General features: G+C 35.3%; 4 protein-coding genes and 1 non-coding gene across 5 annotated transcripts; 4 read left to right on the forward strand and 1 right to left on the reverse strand.

Moving 5' to 3' along the window:
• Positions 1–1,306: 1,306 nt before the first annotated feature.
• On the forward strand, positions 1,307–10,691 carry Spt6 (transcription elongation factor Spt6). Its single transcript, XM_066390587.1, has 23 exons — positions 1,307–1,467; positions 1,627–1,708; positions 2,379–2,572; positions 2,634–2,741; positions 2,920–3,202; positions 3,258–3,837; positions 3,891–4,034; positions 4,101–4,294; positions 4,353–4,492; positions 4,632–5,184; positions 5,240–5,432; positions 5,519–5,704; positions 5,758–5,940; positions 5,993–6,206; positions 6,261–6,492; positions 6,678–6,875; positions 7,447–7,843; positions 8,116–8,472; positions 8,526–8,854; positions 9,082–9,316; positions 9,961–10,119; positions 10,179–10,282; positions 10,545–10,691. Exons 1-23 carry the CDS (start codon positions 1,426–1,428, stop codon positions 10,649–10,651), a joined length of 5,214 nt encoding a protein of 1,737 aa, XP_066246684.1. The 5' UTR covers positions 1,307–1,425; the 3' UTR covers positions 10,652–10,691.
• Positions 10,692–11,268: 577 nt separating this feature from the next.
• On the forward strand, positions 11,269–11,375 carry LOC136409328 (U6 spliceosomal RNA). The gene has a single exon (XR_010752174.1). It is a non-coding gene; the product is annotated as a U6 spliceosomal RNA (small nuclear RNA).
• Positions 11,376–11,908: 533 nt separating this feature from the next.
• On the forward strand, positions 11,909–14,390 carry LOC136409247 (cytochrome c). Its single transcript, XM_066390629.1, has 3 exons — positions 11,909–12,040; positions 13,618–13,830; positions 13,887–14,390. Exons 2-3 carry the CDS (start codon positions 13,650–13,652, stop codon positions 14,030–14,032), a joined length of 327 nt encoding a protein of 108 aa, XP_066246726.1. The 5' UTR covers positions 11,909–12,040; positions 13,618–13,649; the 3' UTR covers positions 14,033–14,390.
• Positions 14,385–22,155, reverse strand: RpI135 (RNA polymerase I subunit Rpl135). The gene is made up of 16 exons (XM_066390588.1): positions 22,000–22,155; positions 21,271–21,600; positions 20,971–21,210; positions 20,448–20,913; positions 20,102–20,393; positions 19,777–20,051; positions 19,459–19,725; positions 16,393–16,570; positions 16,225–16,333; positions 16,017–16,173; positions 15,763–15,959; positions 15,606–15,705; positions 15,371–15,553; positions 15,185–15,312; positions 14,709–14,873; positions 14,385–14,637 (listed from the first exon to the last, which is right to left on the reverse strand). Exons 1-16 carry the CDS (start codon positions 22,066–22,068, stop codon positions 14,419–14,421), a joined length of 3,375 nt encoding a protein of 1,124 aa, XP_066246685.1. The 5' UTR covers positions 22,069–22,155; the 3' UTR covers positions 14,385–14,418.
• On the forward strand, positions 17,198–19,061 carry Dak1 (cytidine/uridine monophosphate kinase Dak1). Its single transcript, XM_066390625.1, has one exon. It carries the CDS (start codon positions 17,424–17,426, stop codon positions 18,063–18,065), a length of 642 nt encoding a protein of 213 aa, XP_066246722.1. The 5' UTR covers positions 17,198–17,423; the 3' UTR covers positions 18,066–19,061.
• Positions 22,156–22,340: the final 185 nt, after the last annotated feature.

A 22,340-nucleotide genomic window follows, 5' to 3' on the forward strand; every position in this document is an offset into this window, starting at 1 on the left:
CTAAAATAAAATCAGAAATAAAGGCCAAATTAAAAAAGTGAAAATTCAAAATGGCGCCCATAAGAAAAAAACAAATTAGACGACGCCTGTCAATAATCGAAACGTTGAATTTGAAATTTGACATCGCCGTGTTTCAGAAGAGAAAAAGTTACGGCGATGAAGTCTCAATTATTTTGAATTACCTCGGCAAATAAGCTGAGGAAAAAATAAACACATTTTTTCAAAATTTCAGCTTTTTTCATACTTCCGAAATTCATCGGAAATTTTTGAATGTTGATACGGCATATTTTTAAAATTCAAATTATGCTACTTTGCCGTAGTTTAACTAATTTCGTATTTTTTATGGTTACCAAGATTCTCACAGTTGAGCTCAGGAAATGGAAAACCCGTATATGTGGCTCCATCTGTGATGAAGTACTAAAAGTAAGCTACCTTTTTATGTACACAATGTGTCTTGTAGATTATGTATAAAATTGTAAAAATACTAATCAAATTTTAATGCAGAGGGAAAAGGTGATAACTCCTTGCACTTTTACACATGCACATATTTCTGACTGTTTTTCATAAGACAAAGGCTTTGGTTTCTGATTACTCGAAAACAAAATTAGTTTTCTGTTCTGTTGGAATGATAGTTTTAGTGACCAATTATTATAATTCTCTTAATCTCTTAAATAAATATTTAAAGGAGCAATACGTGTGTGTGTGTATATATATATATATATATATATATATATCTATAATATATAAGAACTAGAAAATTCTCAAATAGACTGTTAATTGCGGTTATCAAAATAATAGAAAACCTGATTACTTGTCGCCAGGACGCCCACGAGTTATCGATCAGAATTATTAAAGCTCTTTTTCATACGGTAGACCATATGTAATCTGAAAATAACTATAAGTTTGCAATTAAATTGATTAGCCGACTGCAGAAGTGAGGAATCTATCAAAGTGGAGATAATGCGGCATCATAGCGACATAAAATTACGCCGGGTAAACGCTGAAAAAGTTGAAAACGAGAGTAACGACAATATGGCCACAATTGACGCTTTTTAAGATATATTGTTAAAGTTGCCATACAGAGGAAAACCAATTCCTTTTTCAGCGCCTGCTGTTATAAATTTTGATTATAATTTAAATTTAATTTTGAGAACTTCGAATGATACGGGTGCATAGAGAGTAGTTATTAGCAAACCAATACATACGGCGACTGCCCATCCCTTTTTATGACGTGACGTTTGTGATTGACATTTGTCAAGTTACTTTCGGCACTTGCTTCTGTTTGTTAGTAAAAGAAGTCTTATTTGAGATTTTCTGTGAGAAAATAAAACTTATTTTAGTATAGAGTTGAAAAATTATAAGTGGTTGTCCCTTTCATTTTTTGCTATTCTAAACTGAATTCCAATTCCTAATCATTTCTCGGAAATGGCCGATTTCGTCGACTATGAAGCTGAGGAAAGTAGTGAGGTAAGACAAATCTTGCATTCAATTTATTACTAAATAATCCTTTTGTTCTTCAAACCTTGTTTACCTAATATGTAAATCCCAATCCTCTCTTTCCTAGAGAGGTGATTTTCAAAATTCTCCCACACAGAAATGTTGGCTCTTAAATAGATATTGTTGTAGGAAGAGGAGTTGGACCCCCACGACCGAAAGAAACTCAAGAAAGTTAAAGCTATGGACGATAGTTCTGAAGAGGAAGAAGATGGTAATTAATCTTATTCTAAGGCATTTCAACCACTTATCAAAGTTTCTCTTAATAACCTCAGGTTACTCTCAGCTCTCAGACATTTTATATCTGAAATAAAACATAGAATAAGAAAACATTATAGAAGTGTAGCACAATGATTTAAAGCGGTGCTGGAAGAAGAAGCATATGTTTATTTCTTGTATTTGCCCTAACATCACAAGCTTCAATATTGAGTAAAATATGTACAAATAGGAGATTTATAGGCATTTCCATTATGCAGTTGACAAAGTAAGCATTGTAGATAACTTTTTGGGTGCCCCTTTGCAACCATTGTGCTGGACTTCTTTAGTTCAATGTGTTCTTAATCAGCAGGTCCAAAGCTCATTAATCATATGAATCATGTCAAGAGACTACCAAAATGTTTATAGAGGTGAAGAAATAAAGGAAAGCTTGTGACACGGCATCAGACTTTTTCAATATCTTACTAGGGTTAACTAGGTTACCATATCAACAGGATTTTCATTTACTTCTAATTTAAAATGTGTTAGAGCTGACTAGCCTGCAGTCAGTTTCTGTTTGAAAGGGCTGGGAATGCTCACCCTTGTGCTGTAAGTGTGTGTGTAAAGTAACAATAATTTACCATTTTTTGATGAAAAAAGTCTTATATTTTTTTAATTTCTTTTCATAGATGATGACAGGCTAAGAGAAGAGTTGAAAGACTTGATTGATGACAGACCCATTGAAGAGAGTGATGGTGAAGACTCAGATGCTTCTGGTGGACAAAAAAGGAAAAAATCTGACGATGAAGACTTAGATGATAGACTTGAAGATGAAGATTATGATTTGCTTGAGGAGAATTTGGGTGTTAAAGTTGAGAGACGAGTAAGCAGTTGAATGATTCTTCTATTCTTTGCACAATTGAAACCCACAATTTTATATTTAGAAATTTAAAAGATTGAAAAGAATCCGGGATGAGGAGAGTGAGGGAGAAGACGATCATGATCAAGAACAAGAGAGGGAGCAAATTGCCAACGATCTATTCTCAGATGATGTAAGTATAACCTTAAGCTTCTAGCAGGTTTTAGAGTGGTTCTAAGTATTTTAAAGCACAATTTTGTTTGTTGCACTTATCAGGAAAAGGATGCCAAGGTAAAATTATCTGTTGGCCAATATGTGGACTTTATAGAGGCAACATTTAATCATTTATATTGCACAATTAATTGTTGCAGGATGATGAAAGGCAGTCTGAGCGCAGTCATCGCCCTGCTCCTGAACCTGAACACTTTGGGGAAGAAGAAGATGAAGGAGAATATTCTGATGCTGATGATTTCATAGTGGATGATGAAGGCAAGCCAATAGGCAAAAGAAAAAAGAAGCCAATTTTCTCAGATGCAGCTCTCCAAGAAGCACAAGAAACGTTTGGAGTCGACTTTGATTATGATGAGTTTTCCAAGTATGATGATGAATATGATGAGGATGAGGAAGAAGATGAGGACGATGAATATGAAGAAGGTCAGTGCTACGTTACTAGATTATTTATTACATTTTAGCACAATCATTTGTTTAGATGAAGAAGGAGAACGCAGGCGAAAACATAAGAAAGCTGCTAAAAAACGTCCTACCAAGAAGTCAATTTTTGAAATTTATGAGCCTTCAGAACTTAAACGAGGCTTCTTCACGGATTTGGATAATGAAGTGCGAGGCACTGATATTCCTGAAAGAATGCAGTTACGCGATGTTCCTATTACTGCCGTTCCCGAAGACTCAACTGAGTTGGACGACGAGGCCGAATGGATTTATAAACAGGCGTTTTGCAAAAACACTGTTTCCAATATTGACGCGAATTTAACTGCAGAAGCTCGCGAAAAACTACGCAAAGGACCTCAGACTATAGGCAAGATCCGGAAGGCTCTGGATTTTATGCGCAATCAGCAACTGGAGGTGCCATTCATAGCGTTCTATAGGAAGGAGTATGTTCAACCTGAATTGAATATTAATGATTTGTGGAAGGTTTACAAGTATGATGCCAAGTGGTGTCAAATCAAGAGCCGTAAGGAAAACTTATTGAGTTTGATAGAAAAAATGAGGTCGTATCAAATGGATGAAGTTATGAAGAATCCAGATGCGCCTCTCTCTGAAAATATTAGGTAAGTTATTTTTTTTTAAGTGATTATTTTTGTGATGTTAAAGAGATTTATAGGCTTATAAGAGATGCAGACATAGAAAACTTAAGGAAAGTGCAGACGGCCGAAGAGCTGAATGATGTTCACAACCATTTTATTTTGTATTATGCCCAGGATTTGCCAGCGATGCATGCGGCTTGGAGAGTGAAGGAGAAAGAGAGGTTTGTTAACGCCAATTAATAATTTTTGTTGTTTTTTGTTTCTTTTGTGCATAAGGAAACTTTTAGAAGGAAGCAAGAAAGGCGTACTGCAAGACTAAAGGCCTTAGCCGAATCCGAGGAAGGTGCAGATGTTCCGGAGGAAATTGCTGACGATGATCAGGATGACGAGCCAGGACCTGATACCATCAAGTACGCCAATAGGTCAGGTTCTTATTCATTATGTATGCGGGCGGGTATTTACTCCCTAGCAAAGAGATTTGGTGAGTTAATCATTTTATGACAATTGTTAGGTATTTTTAATTGAGTGAATTTTTACAGGTTTAACACCGGAACATTTCGCCGAGAATTTACGGGATAATTACCAGAGACACGACGTTGATCAAGAAATGACCGAACCAAGTGAAGTAGCTAAGGAGTACCTCTCACCAAAATTTCAAACCATTGAGGAGGTTTTGCAGGTAATATTTAATTCACTAATTATAAATATCAATAGGGTCTCCTAAATACACGATGCAACGTTTTAACAGATACAAAATCGTTATGTCATAGTTATAGCTAGAGGAATATTTTTATGACATAATTCATCTTAATTTCTAGGCGGCCAAATATATGGTGGCTTTACAAATCGCCAGAGAACCATTAGTACGCAAATGCATCAGAGAAGTTTTCTACGAAAGAGCGAAAATAAGTATAATTCCTACGAAAAAAGGGCAAAAAGTAATCGATGAATCTCATAATTGTTATTCCTTGAAATACGTAAAAAATAAACCGGTGCGAGACTTAACCGGAGACCAATTTTTGAAATTGACGCTCGCAGAAGAAGAACAGCTGTTAAAAATAAAGATAAGCGACAATATTGAAGGTCACACTTCATCTTCGTACGTCGACGAAGTGAAACAGCTCTACATTCGGGACGAATTCAGTAAGAATGTCCAGGAATGGAATAAGGTACGAGCTGAATGCGTAGAACGAGCCTTGACACGTTGTGTGCTGCCAGATTTACAAACTGAGCTTAAAGGGGTTCTCTTAAGCGAAGCAAAAGAGTTCGTTCTTAGGGCTTGCTGCAGGAAATTGTATAATTGGATTAAGCTTTCTCCGTATCAAGTAGAGTTCCCAGAGGAGGATGAGGATGAGTGGGATACGAGTAAAGGTATTAATTTTTTATGGTTATTTGATCGTCCGTATTTACACTCGATACTTTACAGGGATTAGGGTGATGGGTCTGGCGTATGTTCCGGACTATTCTCAATCAGCGTTTACGTGCATAGCGGCGCCAGACGGGGATATAACGGATTATTTGAGATTACCACACATTCTAAAGAGGAAGAACAGTTGGAGGATGGATGAAAAGTTAATGAAAGAGGCCGATTTAACGGCGCTTCGCAACTTTATTTTTACGTAAGTTTAAGTTCTGTTTTTTCTTAAATTTTTGGCGTTTTATTAACCATATTTTATAATTTTTCACAATTTTTATACTTTTTCAGGAAAAAACCACATGTGATAGCCATCGGCGGTGAATCACGTGAAACCTTGATGATCGCCGAAGACCTACGGGGAGTTGTAAGCGAATTGGCCGAGTCTGAGCAATTCCCAGCAATTAAAGTAGAAATAATTGACAATGAACTGGCTAAGGTCTACGCCAATTCGAACAAAGGCGTATCCGATTTTAGGTAAATTAACTTACCTATAACCTAAGCACCTAGTTAATTTAAATATCCTACAGAGACTACCCAGAATTACTGAGACAAGCTATATCTTTGGCCCGTAAAATGCAGGATCCGCTGATTGAATATTCACAATTGTGCAATAGCGATGAAGAAATATTAAGTTTACGCCTCCATCCACTGCAAGAGCAAATTACCAAAGAAGAGCTGTTGGAAGCGTTGTGTCTAGAATTTGTCAATAGGTAAGTAAAAGAAGCAATTTGATAAGACAGTTTTAGTAAATCGTGGTTTTAGGACAAACGAAGTTGGCGTGGACGTCAATTTAGCAGTCCAACAGGCGCATAAAAGCCACTTGATTCAATTTATCTGTGGTTTAGGGCCTAGAAAGGGTCAAGCCCTTTTGAGGGTGTTAAAGCAGACCAATCAACGTTTGGAGAATAGAACTCAACTCGTGACAGCTTGTCATATGGGGCCGAAAGTGTTTATTAACTGTTCCGGATTTATAAAGGTAATTTAAAAGTTTTAAGCGTTTTATTGATGACAAAAAAATTATTTCTTGCAGATCGACACAAATAGTTTGGGTGACAGTACAGAAGCCTATGTTGAAATTTTGGACGGTTCGAGAGTTCACCCAGAGACCTACGAATGGGCTCGAAAAATGGCTGTGGATGCATTGGAATATGATGACGACGAGGGGGCCAATCCTGCCGGTGCCTTGGAGGAAATCCTCGAAACTCCCGAACGGCTAAAAGATCTGGATTTGGACGCTTTTGCCGAAGAATTGGAACGTCAAGGTATTACCAAATTGTAATTTTTCTGAATTATGTTTTGTCAGATTTTCTGGTTTCCGTGAAAACCAGTGTTTGAAGAGATTTGAGGATTTTTTGGGGTAGCAAAATATGTAAAACATTGGAATTTTTTCAGTATCATTTCTCTTTTAGTATGTCTATTTTCTATTTAGTGCTCACTCTTATTTTAGGATTCGGCAACAAGAGTATAACTTTATATGACATCAGAGCCGAGTTGAACTGTCGGTACAAAGATTTAAGAATGCCTTACCGCTCGGCCAATCCCGAAGAGCTTTTTGATATGCTTACTAAGGAATCGCCTGAGACTTTTTACATTGGTAAAATGGTACAAGCCACTGTTATTGGAATTGCCCGCAGAAAGCCACAAGGTAAGATCCATAAAGCTAAACTGTTAGAATTTTGAAACCCATAATCATAAAGTTGTTGCTTATATTTCAAGTTAAATATTGCCGAAAATAAGAACGATATTTGAATGCGGAAAACAACATATACAGGGTAGGTGCATCGTTGGACCATTGTACAAGTATATTTGAAGATCCAAGTGGCAAGAGATCTTTTACAATATAGGCTCTATAGCAGTTTTCTTCCGCAATATATCAGTCTTCAAATAACTTTGAACAATAGTCCAAAGATGGACCTATCCAAATATGTTTTTGTATTTCAATATAATTCTTATTTTCGGAGATATTTAACATCAAATATGAGGTAGAAAAATTCATTGTGCGTTTCCAAGACTTTATTAAATTTTATTATTAAATTTTGGTTTTTCATGTGCGGATAATCCTTAAAATTATTGCCCAATCAAATTCAGTTCTTAGGTCAAAAAAAATATCACTTGAAATAGTTTCTTGTGTTTTTTCCTGATTGCCAGTTAAAATTTATCTTAAATTTGTTAACAATCCATTTTTCCGTAACGTCTATTTCTTCCTACTCATTTAGGTGAACAACTGGATTCTGCAAATCCTGTCCGTAACGATGAGACCGGATTGTGGCAATGTCCTTTCTGTCTGAAAAACGATTTTCCCGAGCTTTCAGACGTGTGGAACCATTTTGACGCAGGCTCTTGTCCAGGCCAGGCTACTGGTGTAAAGCTCCGACTGGATAACGGAATTTCTGGATATATTTACATTAAGAATTTGAGTGATAAAATGGTTTCAAATCCTGAGGAGCGAGTGGGTGTCGGACAGTTGATACATTGTAGAATAACGAAAATCGACGTTGAGAGATTTTCCGTGGATTGCACATCCAAGTCGAGCGATTTACTTGATAAAAACCATGAGTGGAGGCCGCCGAGAGACCCATATTACGATCAGGAACAAGAGGATAAAGATAATAGGTGAGGATACACAATTAATATCCGGAAAAAGATGCATTACTTTAATATTGGTTTTGGGAGGGATAAACTTTCAGCATATTGGATGTTTCTTGTCGTGTCTACTCACTACCCGCTTCACTCGAGTAGCGTCTTGTTTTAAAGATCTCATTTTTTTATTTTCACTCTCTGTAGTAATAAGAATCTATCATTACTGTTTAAATATAGTCACTGTACTTGGTATTTGTATTGGTATAATATAAACTTTCGATACTGAACTTGCTCTTATTTTTAAGAGTCGAAGCGGAAAAGAAAAAAGATAAACAGCGACAGACCTACATCAAACGAGTGATCGTCCATCCAGCATTCCACAACATATCCTATACCGAAGCCGAGAAATTTATGGCTAACATGGACCAAGGGGAAGTGATAGTCCGACCGTCCAGCAAGGGAGTGGATCACTTAACTATAACGTGGAAAGTAGCGGAGGGCATTTGTCAACACATCGATGTTAAAGAACAAGGAAAAACCAACGCTTTCTCATTGGGAAAATCGTTGTGGATTGGCAACGACGAATTTGAAGATTTGGATGAAATCATTGCCCGCCATGTTCATCCAATGGCTTCTTATGCTAGGGATTTACTGACTTTCAGGTATGTAAAGTTTTTGGGTGTGTACCAGTGCACTTACTTTTGGATGTATTTAGATACTACAAAGACACTGGTGGTGGTCTAAAAGACAAAGCTGAGGAGTTTATTAAAGAAGAAAAAAAGAAGAATCCCTCAAAAATTCATTATATTATCGGTGCATCGAAAAATTTCCCCGGAAAGTTTCTGCTCTCTTACCTTCCCAGAGCTAGGGTTAAACACGAATACGTCAGTGTTACACCAGAAGGGTTCCGCTTTAGACAGCAATTGTTCGACTCAGTTGCGACTCTTTTTAAATGGTTTAAAGAGCACTTCAGGGATCCCATACCAGGAGGAACCCCTAGTACTCCTCGTGTGGGCGGCACAACCGGAAGAACACCTTATCAAGGTAATTAACAATACTCAAATTATAGTTATTTACCTAACAAGTGAAGAAAGTGATACCTTATCGTACGATGACTTAATATTCGAATGCGATAAAAACATTTTGTCACCGATTAGACACAATATTTTTCTTACGAGCGCATGTGTATTAACTTTGTTGCGTTCTACAAATTTCATTAAATATTAGCTTACACTAAACTCTTTATTATTTGGATTGTATGTTTTTTTCAGGTGCTGCTACTACTCCGTTTAATAGTATGAATCTGGAAGCCATTCAAAGAGTGGCCCAAAACTTGCCTAGTCACACTTTGCAGAGTTTGTCGGCTGTGGCGAATCAGACTCCACACTATCCACATACTCCTGGTGGAGCATATGGAGCCAACTATATCAACACGCCGTACACTCCAAGTGGACAAACTCCGTTTATGACACCGTATCAAACGCCGCATGCACATCAAACGCCAAGGTATGTGGTTCTCCTTTTTTTTTATTATGAGGAAAATCTTCGAAAGACACCACCGGCTTGTGATTGTTTTGTCGGTCTGATAGTGTGAGATTCGCCGAGGCGCCTGTCTATCTTTTAAAAAACCTCGGAAATGGAAGAATTCTTTTCTCCAGAAATTATCTATGATAGATATATCATTAGATGAAAAGAATATTTTTTTGCTAGTTTTTTGTTGTTTTTTGTCTTGGCTCTTTTATGGCCTCTTCTGAGGTGTATTTTTACCTGAGGGCCGATTTTTTTTGTGGTGATACAAAAGATCACCTTTTTAATTGCAGTCACCCATTAATTTGGTAACCACGTTCGACGTCGCTGCATTTCGGTGATCGGACGGAAACCTTAACTCAACTCAACAAATTTTCATTTACATATTAACGATTAATATATTACACCTTGAAAGCTAGGTAATTAATTATTACAGATAGATAGAGATTGAATTTGGGCACCAATATCGCAAAAATACAGATAATCGGAAAAATTAAGCAAAAAATTTGTGTGGAAATATGTGTAAAAATATAAAAAGCAATGACTAATTAAGATTTACATAATGTCTCTATTGTTTCAAGTAAATCCCGTAGATATATAATTTTTCTTTTTACATTAAATAGGTACGGGCAGTCTACGCCTTCTCCAGTTCAGTCAATGATGGGCTCGGGACCTTTCCTCCATCCCGGAGCTGTGACACCTTCAAGTCAGATTAGTTCCAGTCCCTATTCTCGGTCTAGCCAGAGGAATCACTCAGGGCATAGTATGCCTCCACCACACAGGTACAAAATGAGTCTCTGTAATGTAAAAACATATAAAACTTTTCATTTATTTTTCGTAGGAGACATGGAGGGCCTGGTGTATACAGGTTTAGTAGTAGCGGAAGCGGTGCAGCTGATTTGGATTGGCAGAAAGCTGCGGAAGCATGGGCGTCTAGAAGTAGACGTAAGGAATCTTTTAATTACGTTTGAAGAGTAGACTTGAGCAAAGGGCCGAATACGAAAAAAAAGTTCAGAAGGCTGCAAAATGAACATTTTGCGTGAGAAAATATTACTTTCCAATTTAATATTTTTTCTTATACCTTTTTATAGGAAAAAATACTTGTTTCCAGTAATTTGGCACTTAGCCCATATTTAAGCCATTTGATGTTTAATTCATTGTAGTTACTATAGTTGATGAAAATGTTACACCTTTGTTTTGTTTTCAGCTGGATCGATAGGACAGAGAACTCCAAGATCCACACCACAAACGAACTTTTCCCCACACTCCATGTCGTTAGGCGACGGGACTCCTTTATATGACGAAAATATTTAAGATATTATTGTAATTTTATGTTAAATTATATATTTTACGAAACGTGTTACTTCAAATTACGTCCAATGCTCCTTTACTTCGCTTCAGTAATCCACTTCTATTACTCCTTCTACACTGAAAGCTGAATCTTTTGTTTATCAAACAGAAGAGCTAGAAATTTACTTGTGATAATAACAAAAAAATTGAAAAACAAATCGTTAGATTTAAAAGGGCAGACAGAATGCCATCGTTTCAAATATTGATTGTTCTGCTAAAAAGATTGATTAAACTTATACGAATCCATTAGTACGCCGTTGCTTAGAATAAGATTGTTTTACTAAAAATAGCATAACATTGTACTCACCCTATAAATGGTATATTAGAGTTACTTTTACCAACTTTATAGTGCGCCATTTAATTAAATTTTGTTTTTATCGTGGCGCCATCTAGTATTGAGTGAAAATAGTAATTCTTACAAGAACGAAGGTAAACTAGAGAACACTGTAATTCCCATTTTCCATATTTTTTTCTTTAAGGCACTTTCAATAGATGGCAGTAAGATCTAAAATTGCTTTCTATCTTACTGCTATTCGAACACAGCTCCAATGTTCATATACTATGTCAGAACTAATGCTGTTGTACTCGCTTCGGCGGTACATATACTAAAATTGGAACGATACAGAGAAGATTAGCATGGCCCCTGCGCAAGGATGACACGCAAAATCGTGAAGCGTTCCACATTTTTTTGTAAAAATTTTTCACGAATATTTTGTCAAAAATTGAAAATGAGAATTTAATTGGTCCCTTTAAACTTCAACTTATCACCATTAGCTTGTACACATAATCGTCTTTGAGATATTTAAAAATTTTATTCTTTTTAAACTTTTGAAAAGTTACATATTTGATGTATGGAGGTGTCTTGATGTTATAAAGAGAATAAATTTTATTTAAATAAATAAATCTGCAACGATTTCAAAATCTAAAATTATTATTTTTCTTTTCACATGAATGTGAATTCACAATCGAAAAATTAAAAATGAAAGTAAAAAATTAAATAGGTACAAGTCATTTATATACTATCGGCATCTAACAATGAGAAGCTAAAATCATAATGAAAAATGGGAATTATGTCATCTCTGTCTTAGTTATAGATTTCTGTAGTGACACTATTGGAACACGAAGTAAAATTAAAACACTCCTACGAATTACAGACTTTTCCTTTCTACAGTATAAGGTGCAATAAAGATACATACTGATATTTGGACATGTCAAATTTGACTGAGTAAATATTATTTATGGAAGGGGAATTTAAATTTTTGCAAAAATCGATCAGTTAGAGCTCGACGTCCAGTGAGAGTCAGCCGATTTGCGCAATTTTTCGCGTGTACCGTTTCTCTGTGATATAATTAGGTAAGCAAATTACTTATGTATTAATAATTATCCTATAATGCGTATTTTAATAAACTAAAATGTTGACATGTCTCAATAGAAGCATAAAATAATATTGAAAAATCGATTTTCTGAGCTGTAATGTTATGTAACAATATGAAACAAAGTGGGTATCACAGTACAGAGCGAGAATTGAGTAAATTATGCAACTGAAGGAATTTCCAAGCTGACAAAAATTGAAATTAAAACGAATTTAAGTTTGGAAGGAACTCGGTGGTTTCACTAAGTGGTGATGTTAACCTAACCCTATTTTAGTGTCTTGACACCCTGCTTTACTTAAAGTAATATTATGTGACATCACCCACTATTAAACAGTAAATTTAAAAGCAAAGTAAGATAATCCCTGTTTTACATGTGTGGATCTGTTATCTTTGTGACCCTGAGATGAGACATGAGGGCGACAGTTATTTGTTTAAGTCTACTCCAGCAGGGAGGAATCACGTGCGTGACGTCATCGGGATACTCATTCGCTCGTCGTCTGTGACGTGTAGATTGCGTAAAAATTATGATAAAAATATAAGCTGATTTTTACAATTTGGGTTTTCCCGATAAATGGGGAAGCAAAAGAATGGCTCTTTTTTTATGGTATCACAGATCTGAAACAACTTGGACTATTTTTAATTTAAACATATTCGAGCTTACACATTCTGCTATTAAATGTCTTCACATAAAGGACAAATATCATTTTTATCCAGGATTTTCATCTTTAAATCTCATTTTTTGCACAATTTTTGACAGTAATTCTTATTTTCAATTAATAATCTTCAATTCATGTTCTTTGGTTCTTTGTTCTTAAGGCTTGCACTGTGCTATCTTAGTATCGACAGATCTATCAAATAACCATTTCTTTGGGTCACCTTGTGTGAAGTTAACCCATGGGCTGATCTATGTCCTGATGAATGTCATTGTGTTTCTTTTATATGTTAATGAAATGAACGAATGAAATGTGTGTTGGTACACAGAGTGCTCACAAATATTTGATTTTTTATTTCTTATATGATGATCGTTATTATGCAAAATCTCATATGTAGGAGCTTGTAGGAACAAAAAATCGGAACGTAATTCGATTTATCACCGCTAGAAACCCCCCAAAATATGGCAGCAGTAACTTAAAAAGCAAACTTTTAAAAAAAAGTTGAACTTAAGCTGCCTGAATGTTTATCATCTAAAGTACAAGGTTTACTCCTCAATTTAGCATGTGAAATAGTTTATAAAGGCAGAACAACAATTTTGTTTAGGCAATGATCCAGTGTTGTAAAGTTCTAAGTCTTATTGTTGGTCAATGGCCAAGTTGGTTTTTAAAATTATCGCTATACTCAAAGGTCGTTGTCATAACAGTATTAAAATAAACTAAGTGTGGGATAATGTATGAAATCTCAACCTATAAGAAATTATCTCTGGACATGTTTCGTATTAACGTTAGAATTACTGTACTTAAATCAAAGAATAATAGGAAAAATGTTGCCCATTATTGCTTCTGATTGAAATGTAATTGATATTTAGATAAACTAGTATTGATAATTTTTTTTCTATTACAGTTAACTAAATCCATAAACAGCCAAAAACAATAATGGGAGTCCCAGCTGGAAACGTAGAAAACGGCAAAAAACTCTTCGTTCAAAGGTGTGCTCAATGCCACACTGTAGAAGCTGGAGGTAAACACAAAGTAGGTCCCAACCTCAACGGAATCATAGGCAGGAAAACGGGCCAAGCGCCCGGATTTGCGTACACGGAAGCCAATAAAGCAAAGGGTTAGATAACATTAAAATCTTGCTTCTGAAAGTTTACTACAATAAATATTTTTTAGGCATTACATGGAATAAAGACACCCTCTTTGAGTACTTGGAAAATCCCAAGAAATACATCCCTGGAACAAAGATGGTGTTTGCTGGTTTAAAGAAACCTCAAGAGCGAGGTGACCTTATTGCCTACCTTGAACAGGCAACGAAGTAAATACATTTTTTCCAAAATTAAAAACAGAATCGATCTTGGAAGGTTGCAATACAAAAGTTAATTAGAAGCCGTCTAGATTGTTTAAATAGGAAATACAATATTTACTAGGGAGTTTTATGGGTCTTGGTTTTTTTGTATTGTCAATTTTCCGTCTATGACATCAAGAGCTAGTAGTATTTCGATGTATACAAGCGACAGTTTGATCATGTGTCAAATGCATTGCATGTACAAATTAGCCCAATTTTATCTTTAGGTATTTATCACCGTTAAATTATTTCTTATTAATTTTAAGAAAAAATCCTGTACAATATACGTTCTCGTCTTAAGCCAACCTGCGAATAAATGAGTTACACAATTATTACATTAATTTTTAATAAATCAAGCTTTTATACATTTTTACAACCTATTTTAACGTTAATGTTACAAGACGCAAGCTGAGTAACGAAAAACTTGAAAATATACGGAATCTGGATTTGAGCAATGTTCTGCCCGTTTCCGCACAGCCTGCAAGTGTCTTTGGTCTCGGTCATATTCGGTTTATCAGCTTTTATCGTCACAAGAGTGATGGGGCTTAGAAGCGAGCCGCAGGTAGTACAGAGATTGGCCTAAAAATATATTTGAGGCAAATTGTTTAATATATTTGAAAATAATGAATACCTTAAAATAATAGACTTACAGTTATTTTATCTGAACAATTTAGTAGTCTGTCTTGTAAGAGGAAAGATGTTCCGTGGCTGAAAAGAGCATCTCTCTCCATTTCACCGAATCGAACACCACCTCCCTTTTTGCGCCCCTTGATTGGTTGCCTAGTCAATACGTCCATAGGTCCTGTTGATCTAACCTGAAAGGTTCGAAGAGAAAGCCTGAATTTGTGTTTGAAGCAAATGGTAAAAATTATTCACATATTACAAAATCAACAATGTTAGTTGTCGCGTGTTTAGTAATATCTAGACCATCACGTTGGTCACATATAAATTCTTCGCGTAAGTTTTAAACCTGAATGAAGTCCTTTACATCATTATCTTTTAATGCTTGTTTTTTAACAATTTGCCCACCACTTGTTATTTCGATTCAATTTCAAAATGCGTATACATCACCATATTCATTATAGGATCTTTTGTCTGTAAAAAAGAAACACATTACAAAACTTACCTGCCATTTGTCTGACACCATGTGCCTGAGCCTTTGATAATGCACAACTCCGACAAATATCCTGGCAGTCATTTCCCTACCGTCTATTCCTGAATACATCGTTTCAGTCCCATAATAATCGTAACCTCCTAGAAAAAAAGTAATATTCGCACCAAAATGTTACCATTAAATCAATCAAAGAGAAACCTATTTCCAAACAACGTCCAAAGTAATCTATGGCAGTATCATCTTCTGTAAATCTAAAGGGAGTAGCATCGTGCACTAACCCATGCATAGCTGCCGATTTTCCAGCCATAAGCTCAATCATCATGGCTATTGTCATACGCGATGGAAACCCGTGAGGGTTAAAGACTATATCTGGCACTATTCCTGTTTTTTAAACAATCTATAATATTATAATCCAGAAAAGATAATTCTATACCTGTTTCCGTAAAAGGCAAATCTTCAGAAGGCCATTTTTGGGAACAAATACCTTTCTGCCCCGCCCTACTAGCAAACTTATCGCCAACACTGGGATTACGCTGCAAACAAACAACCCCATACAAAACCGTTTTTAAATCAGTTAATATAATACTGACAGGCACACGATATGTGATACAAATCGTCTTTTTTGCTTTAGGATTAAAATCGCCGCATATTTTTATGCTATGCACATAGCACTCTTCCTTCCCCGTAAATCTGATCGTTTGATACATAGACCGATTAACGTTGTAGTAGCAATAAAGGATGTCTGAATTCTGTATCTTTTTCCCTATGTAAGGCAGACCATCGGCATCTAAAATCCGTTAAAAAGCGATATAAACGTGACCCAACCACATGCATCAAAGCCAACCTAAAATCTGAGCTAACGTTGGAACGTCAGGATTTCTGGCAAAATACGATCCTTCATGATCTAGTTGGATAAATTCGGACTTGTAAATTGAACCGTGGGCAAGGCCCCTTTCCTCAGAAGCCTTGTTAATAATCATTGCATCTTCCATGTCATATCCCTGTAGAACAATACAAGTAAAAACTATTAAACAATGGTGTTAAATACTTACAGTGTAACTAATAACTGCCACAATTGCATTTGTGCCCATTGCGAAATCATCTAGTCCCATTTCATCATAATGGACTGGGCGAAAGAGCGGAGTGCTGGGAGTTTGTAGCCTTGGAAATACAGTATTGTATACCATATCGTATTTTTATACCAAAGAAAACTGGCTTACCTATACAGTTTAGTTTCTGATTGCAAATCCCAAGTATGACAAGGGGTCCCCATTGTCTGTTTGCCCATCTGACATTGATACATATTTCTAGGAGATTGATTGCAATCTGGCATTGGTATGAGTTGAGCCAAGTTCGACATGAAAGCTGTTTTGGATAATTCCATATGTGTTGTGATTCCTGCGAAAATGTTAATTTAAAAACTTATCATGACATAAATGTTTTGTATGATATATATTGTACTACATTTGGATAATGACGGTTTAAAATATACAAGTTCATATGCACTTTCCTCTATCATTTGATAAATATTTCAGATTAAAATATGAAATCATCCTGTATGTGTATAGCAGGCATTGCTGTAATAATGCCGATATTAAAATCGTATTTGCATTGCCTACTGATTATAAATATCGAATGATTTGCTATACTGATTTTTACAGTTAAATTACTATATTAAAATTGAAAAAATCCCATTAAAAGCAATTTAAAATCAAAATGTGTTGGAAACCAAGAACTATTTTTCCCGCCATTGTATTTCAAAAATTTAAATCAACTGTCAGAAAACAAGAAAAGACGTATCGCATTTATGAAACTAATCCGGCCACATTAAAACACACACACACACACACACACACACATATATATATATATATATATATATATCCTTGTCTATTACCTACAAGTAAGAGAGTACACAAACGACATGGCCAACATTATAAAATGAAAAACAATTATAAAATTTTGAATGTCAATGCCTAAGCCAAAAAAACTATTTACATTTTTTTATCTCCACATATTACTGCTTTTTTCGCTTTTTTAAATAAAATAATTTTAGTCAATACTGATAATAAAAAATTAAAGATGAAACATGTTATCAAGGGTTGTCTAATCTCCTAATAAATATCACGAGATAATACGGCAACTAATTGGAGCCAGATTAGCCATACCGCCGAGAATGTGCGGTTATGTGACCTTGTGTTGATAAAATCGACCCGTTCTAAACCCCTTGAAAAACCTGATTAATTAATAAATGTTCACAGGTATAGCAGTGCTTACGACGGCGGTCCGAAACGCACTTAAATTTAAAATGACCCCAAACGTGGTTTTCGTGTTGGGTGGCCCCGGAGCAGGTAAGGGTACCCAATGTCAAAAGATAGTGGAAAATTTTGGCTACGTGCACCTTTCCGCTGGCGATCTTTTGAGGGAGGAACGCAACAAACTTGGTTCTGAATATGGGGAACTCATTGAAACCTATATTAAAGAGGGAAAGATAGTTCCCGTAGAAATAACCTGCAGTTTGCTTGAGAGGGCCATTGCTGCATCTGGCAAGCAAAACTTCCTAATTGACGGCTTTCCACGCAACCAAAACAATTTAGACGGATGGAATAAAGTTATGGCTGATAAGGTCAATTTGCAGTTTGTATTGTTTTTTGATTGTCCAATGGAGGTTTGTACTGAGAGGATATTGAAGAGAGGGGCAACTAGTGGAAGAGTAGATGATAATATTGATAGCTTACGCAAGAGATTTAACACCTATGTATCAGAAACCAAACCTATCATAGATCATTATGCGGTCCTTAATTTAGTTAAAACTATTGATGCAACCAGACATGAAGATGAGGTGTATAGTGAAGTTGATGCTTTATTTCGTGGTGGAGATAGGGATAAATAGATGTAATAGCAAAAATATGTTATAAAATGTTTTATTATTCCTTGTGGGGAGAGTGCCCCTCCATCTTGTAAGGTAAAATTAATTTTAGATTATGAATATTATGGGAATTAGCCGGATATGGTTCCTTTTCTGTCGATAAGTTGCAGTTACTTACTTTGTTTAAGTTTAAGTAATTATTTGTCTTTCTTTTAAGTAATTTTTTTTTATCCCATTACTTTCAATATATGTAGTAAATTTTGCAGGTGAAAGACAATGAAATTCTTTCTCTTTACTTTTTTTGGTAAATGGCTGATGTTTTGACTTTATATCATGTCTTTTTTAAGCTTCTCCTAGGTGCCAATACTCGTTAGAAAGAGACAGAGTGTTGAGGTATTTTGGTGAACACAAATTTGAGGTATTGCAATGTATTGTGAAGTATTTCCAAGATATTTCTGAGGTATTTTGGTATACTAAAATTTCACTATTCATACTCCCCCTTGGCAGTTAGTGTGGATGGGTATGTTTATAATCTTCCCATGAGGAGCATGATTAGAACAAATGAGAACATGGTAATCGACATAAAACAAACATTATTGCCAAATATTCATACCTTAGATAAGCATTAATTTCCACATATATTAAAGTATGACTGTTTCATTTATCTGTAAGACTTAACAGACATGACCATTTAGCAATGTGTATCACCTTAGTCCCAATTCTTTTGTAATTTGTGTGAAGTTTTATTGTTCTTTACTTGCAGAACTTACTATAAATGTCTAATTAGAGGATGCTATTGCTTACAGTTACCTTCAATGTTAATTAGAATAAGCAAAAACATATTGGTAAAATGATTTACTTTTGTTATATGTGTCCCTTTTTAGTTCAATTATTGTATTAACACATATTTATGTTTTGTGATGTGATGTGAGACCAAATTAGACAAATGTGGCGTGAATTATAATGTTAAAAAATATGTATATCTGGAAAGTCGTTCATAAAAGGATGAAATAAAATAAAGGCATTTAGCTTGAAAAGGAAGACCTAGCAAAGTATGTTACTTATTTCTAAATTCAAAGTGACAGGATTATATCAGATTACCGGTCACGGTCTTTTGTAGTTATAAAGATGGAATTTCATAGATGCAAGTCGTGCTAGCTTCTTCATATAATGTGTAATTTTGATTTTAACTGCATGATGGTGAAATTGCTTATCTTTGAAATTCTACTATAGTATAATTTAAGTAATCAAAATTATTGTTTCTTTTTTTTATTAGTTTCAATATCACCTTTTTAAGCGCGAACACAAATTTGCAATGAAAAGTTACACAATTAATAAAAAAAATGACTGTTTGCATTGTTAGATGCAGAAATTTCTCAAAACTTTAAAATTCAAGCCAATAATTATCTCCACCTACCTTTATATGCTTCTTCAGCAGATACACAAATATCCAAATAAACCTGCTCAAAAGTGCCAATCAGTTCCACTTTATTCACATAAAGATTAGTTACGCGCCTCATCATTCGCGCTGGTCCTGTAAACATAAATAGTCCTGGATACTGAGCTTTATTCTTCTTCAAAGGCACCAGAACCATCTCTAAAGTTTCAGGAATTTCTTTTCCTTCAATTTTTAAAATGCGCAATCTAACTATTATACTGGGAGCTATTTCCTTCGCAATATAACCTGAAGAAACATGCAAATTAAAAAAAGAAAAAAGTCGTTAGCGCGGCTTACCAATGACTTTTCCATCCAGTTGAACCACGTAACTATTATTCAAATCTAAGCTGTCAATAAATCTCAAAGAAATCATCCCCATTTCGGTTAATATTATAGAAATGTTTTTGACTTTTTCAGCATCTGGAACATCTGTGATGATACAGTCCATGGTTAAGTGATTGAGAAGCCCACATGGGGCTCCATCAGGAGTGTGAACTGGGCAAATAAAACCCCATGCGTCAGGTAACAACTGACGAGCTTCAGTCGTACGCATTTCTTGGAAAAATGCTCCTCTAAAATGTTTTATTATAATTACTGATTAATTATATTAACAATTTCTTACCTATGAACTGCTCTAAAATGCGACATATATCTCATTCGATTAATATTTTCGGCAATTATGCAAAGACCAGTTTCTTGCATAAGCCCTAACCCCATGTTACTGCGAATCGTTCCGGTGGATAAAAAATTATGTAAATGACTTTCAATACCCCCTGCTCTCTTTGCCGCTCTCAGCATATCTTGCTGTGTGAAGTTAAATTTATTTACTCGTGCTAACTGCAGTATGCTCAGTCGTAGCCCATTCAACCAGCTCTGCATTTTATCTTTAATAATCTGCAGATATAAGTGGCCACCTATAAGAGGATAAGCATAATTTTTTAATTAAACACGTACTAAAACGCCCTTACCTTGGAGAACTTCCTGCATCATCACTGCATCAGCTCCTTCAATTTGACACTTATCCTGCGCAAAATTAAACAACTTTTTTGCCATAAAAACAAGCATATTAAACTTGTCCTCATTGGAGTTTAAGTGTATTAAAATGCATTTTTTTAACATAAATTCGCCAACTTCAATGTCAGTGAACCATTCTGGACATTCATACAATTTGGCCCTGAACATTTTGCCAAGATATGCTATGCATTGTTCATGAGTATGAAGGTTTTCCAAGTGGACAGAGCGAAGCATATTGTGGCAACAGTCTGAGTAATATAAATCGTCAGCGCAACCCTGTATGAGCTTTTGGTAAATGTACTGATCAGTATAATCACATAAACATTTCAGGAGAAGGCATAATGGAGCGTAGTAAATCATTTTTTGGTGGCTGAACATTAGCTTTGCTGATCCATCAGTTATAAAATGTAATACATTTGTCTGTAATAAGATAGAAATAACATGTTACAGGTTTTTAAGATGTTTGTTGGAACTTACTGTGGCTGTCTGATCTTCAGTAACACATCTTACTGAAATGCCAATGTCAGAAAATAGAGACCCTCTAGCTTTCCATCCTGATCTTTTAATGGCAATTGGGTAATTTCTCCTTGTCATTAAAAGCATTCTTACTATTTTTTCTAAGCCTCCCACAATGAAATAACCGCCTGATTCGTGTTCATGTTCACTGTGCTGTACCAGCTGTTCAGGGCTCATATTTTCTAAGTTACAACGATTAGACTGAACATATAAAATATATTTCTCTAAAGACCTTTAAGTTAAAATGGCAAAAAAGCTTACCCTGACCATAATAGGCACACTTCCCAAATCCCTAGTAAAGGGTTGTTGGGCAGTACCATCAACATGCCATTCAACATCTATCAGCAATTTCCCAGTATAAGTACCATGACGTTGTCTGCATTCCGTGGGATAGATTAAATTATTCTTAACTCCTATGGTTCCATAAGGAACTTGTGGGTGGCTCAATGAGAAATTGGTAATATCCAGTTTTACCTGTCGTTCATTCAATAAAAATTGAACTGGAGACAGGTTTTGGATGGCAGTGTGCAAACCTTGGTTAACTATGTAATTGAAGCTAGCTATGTGGGGTTCTCCAAGTTGTTTAAGATACTAAAAACATGAAAATTATACCTACATATATGGGTTGAAATTAGTGAGAAGTTCAACCAATTCAAGATAATCCTGGGTTCTGAGTCTATAGGAACATAAGAGAGCAAGAATGACAATTTTGTTGATGTTGATTAGACTAAACAATTTCATTTGACAAAATTTTCATTCTCACACATGCACCTGTAGAGTTGGTATATAATCTACCAATACCCAACGTGAACTTCAGGTCGCAGGGAAGCAGTATCACTAGCCTACTCTGTTCAATACAATTCTGAATATTGTTTAATTATTTTCAAGTTAGGGAATTAAATAAAACTATTTACAAGCACTAATTTTTATTGACCAATAAAATTAAACAGGTTTAAGGAAGATGAAAAAGAGAATAACAATTTATTGTACCTTATTCTGGACATCAGAAGGTTTTCCAAAATCCAAATTTGTAATGTTTTTAAGTGTGGGATTCTCCATTATTGCAACAAATTTAAAATAAAGGTAAAAATATTAAAATAGGCACTTCGGCACTTTAGAAATAAAAAACTTCTGAAATTAAAAGGTTATGTTTTGAACGCGTGTTTGGTGAGCTACTGATTATATGTATAATATTCTATCTTTGTCTAACTCGTGTGTTACATATAAGAGGATCATAATACGTAGATATAATGTAAACAGCAATCAAAGCTCTGGAAAGTTAGAGCGTTAATTCGTCTCACTCTTTTTTGCGGTCATAATAGCTAAAATTA

This window comes from Euwallacea similis, chromosome 5, assembly GCF_039881205.1.
Source record: "Euwallacea similis isolate ESF13 chromosome 5, ESF131.1, whole genome shotgun sequence".
NCBI lineage: Eukaryota > Metazoa > Arthropoda > Insecta > Coleoptera > Curculionidae > Euwallacea > Euwallacea similis.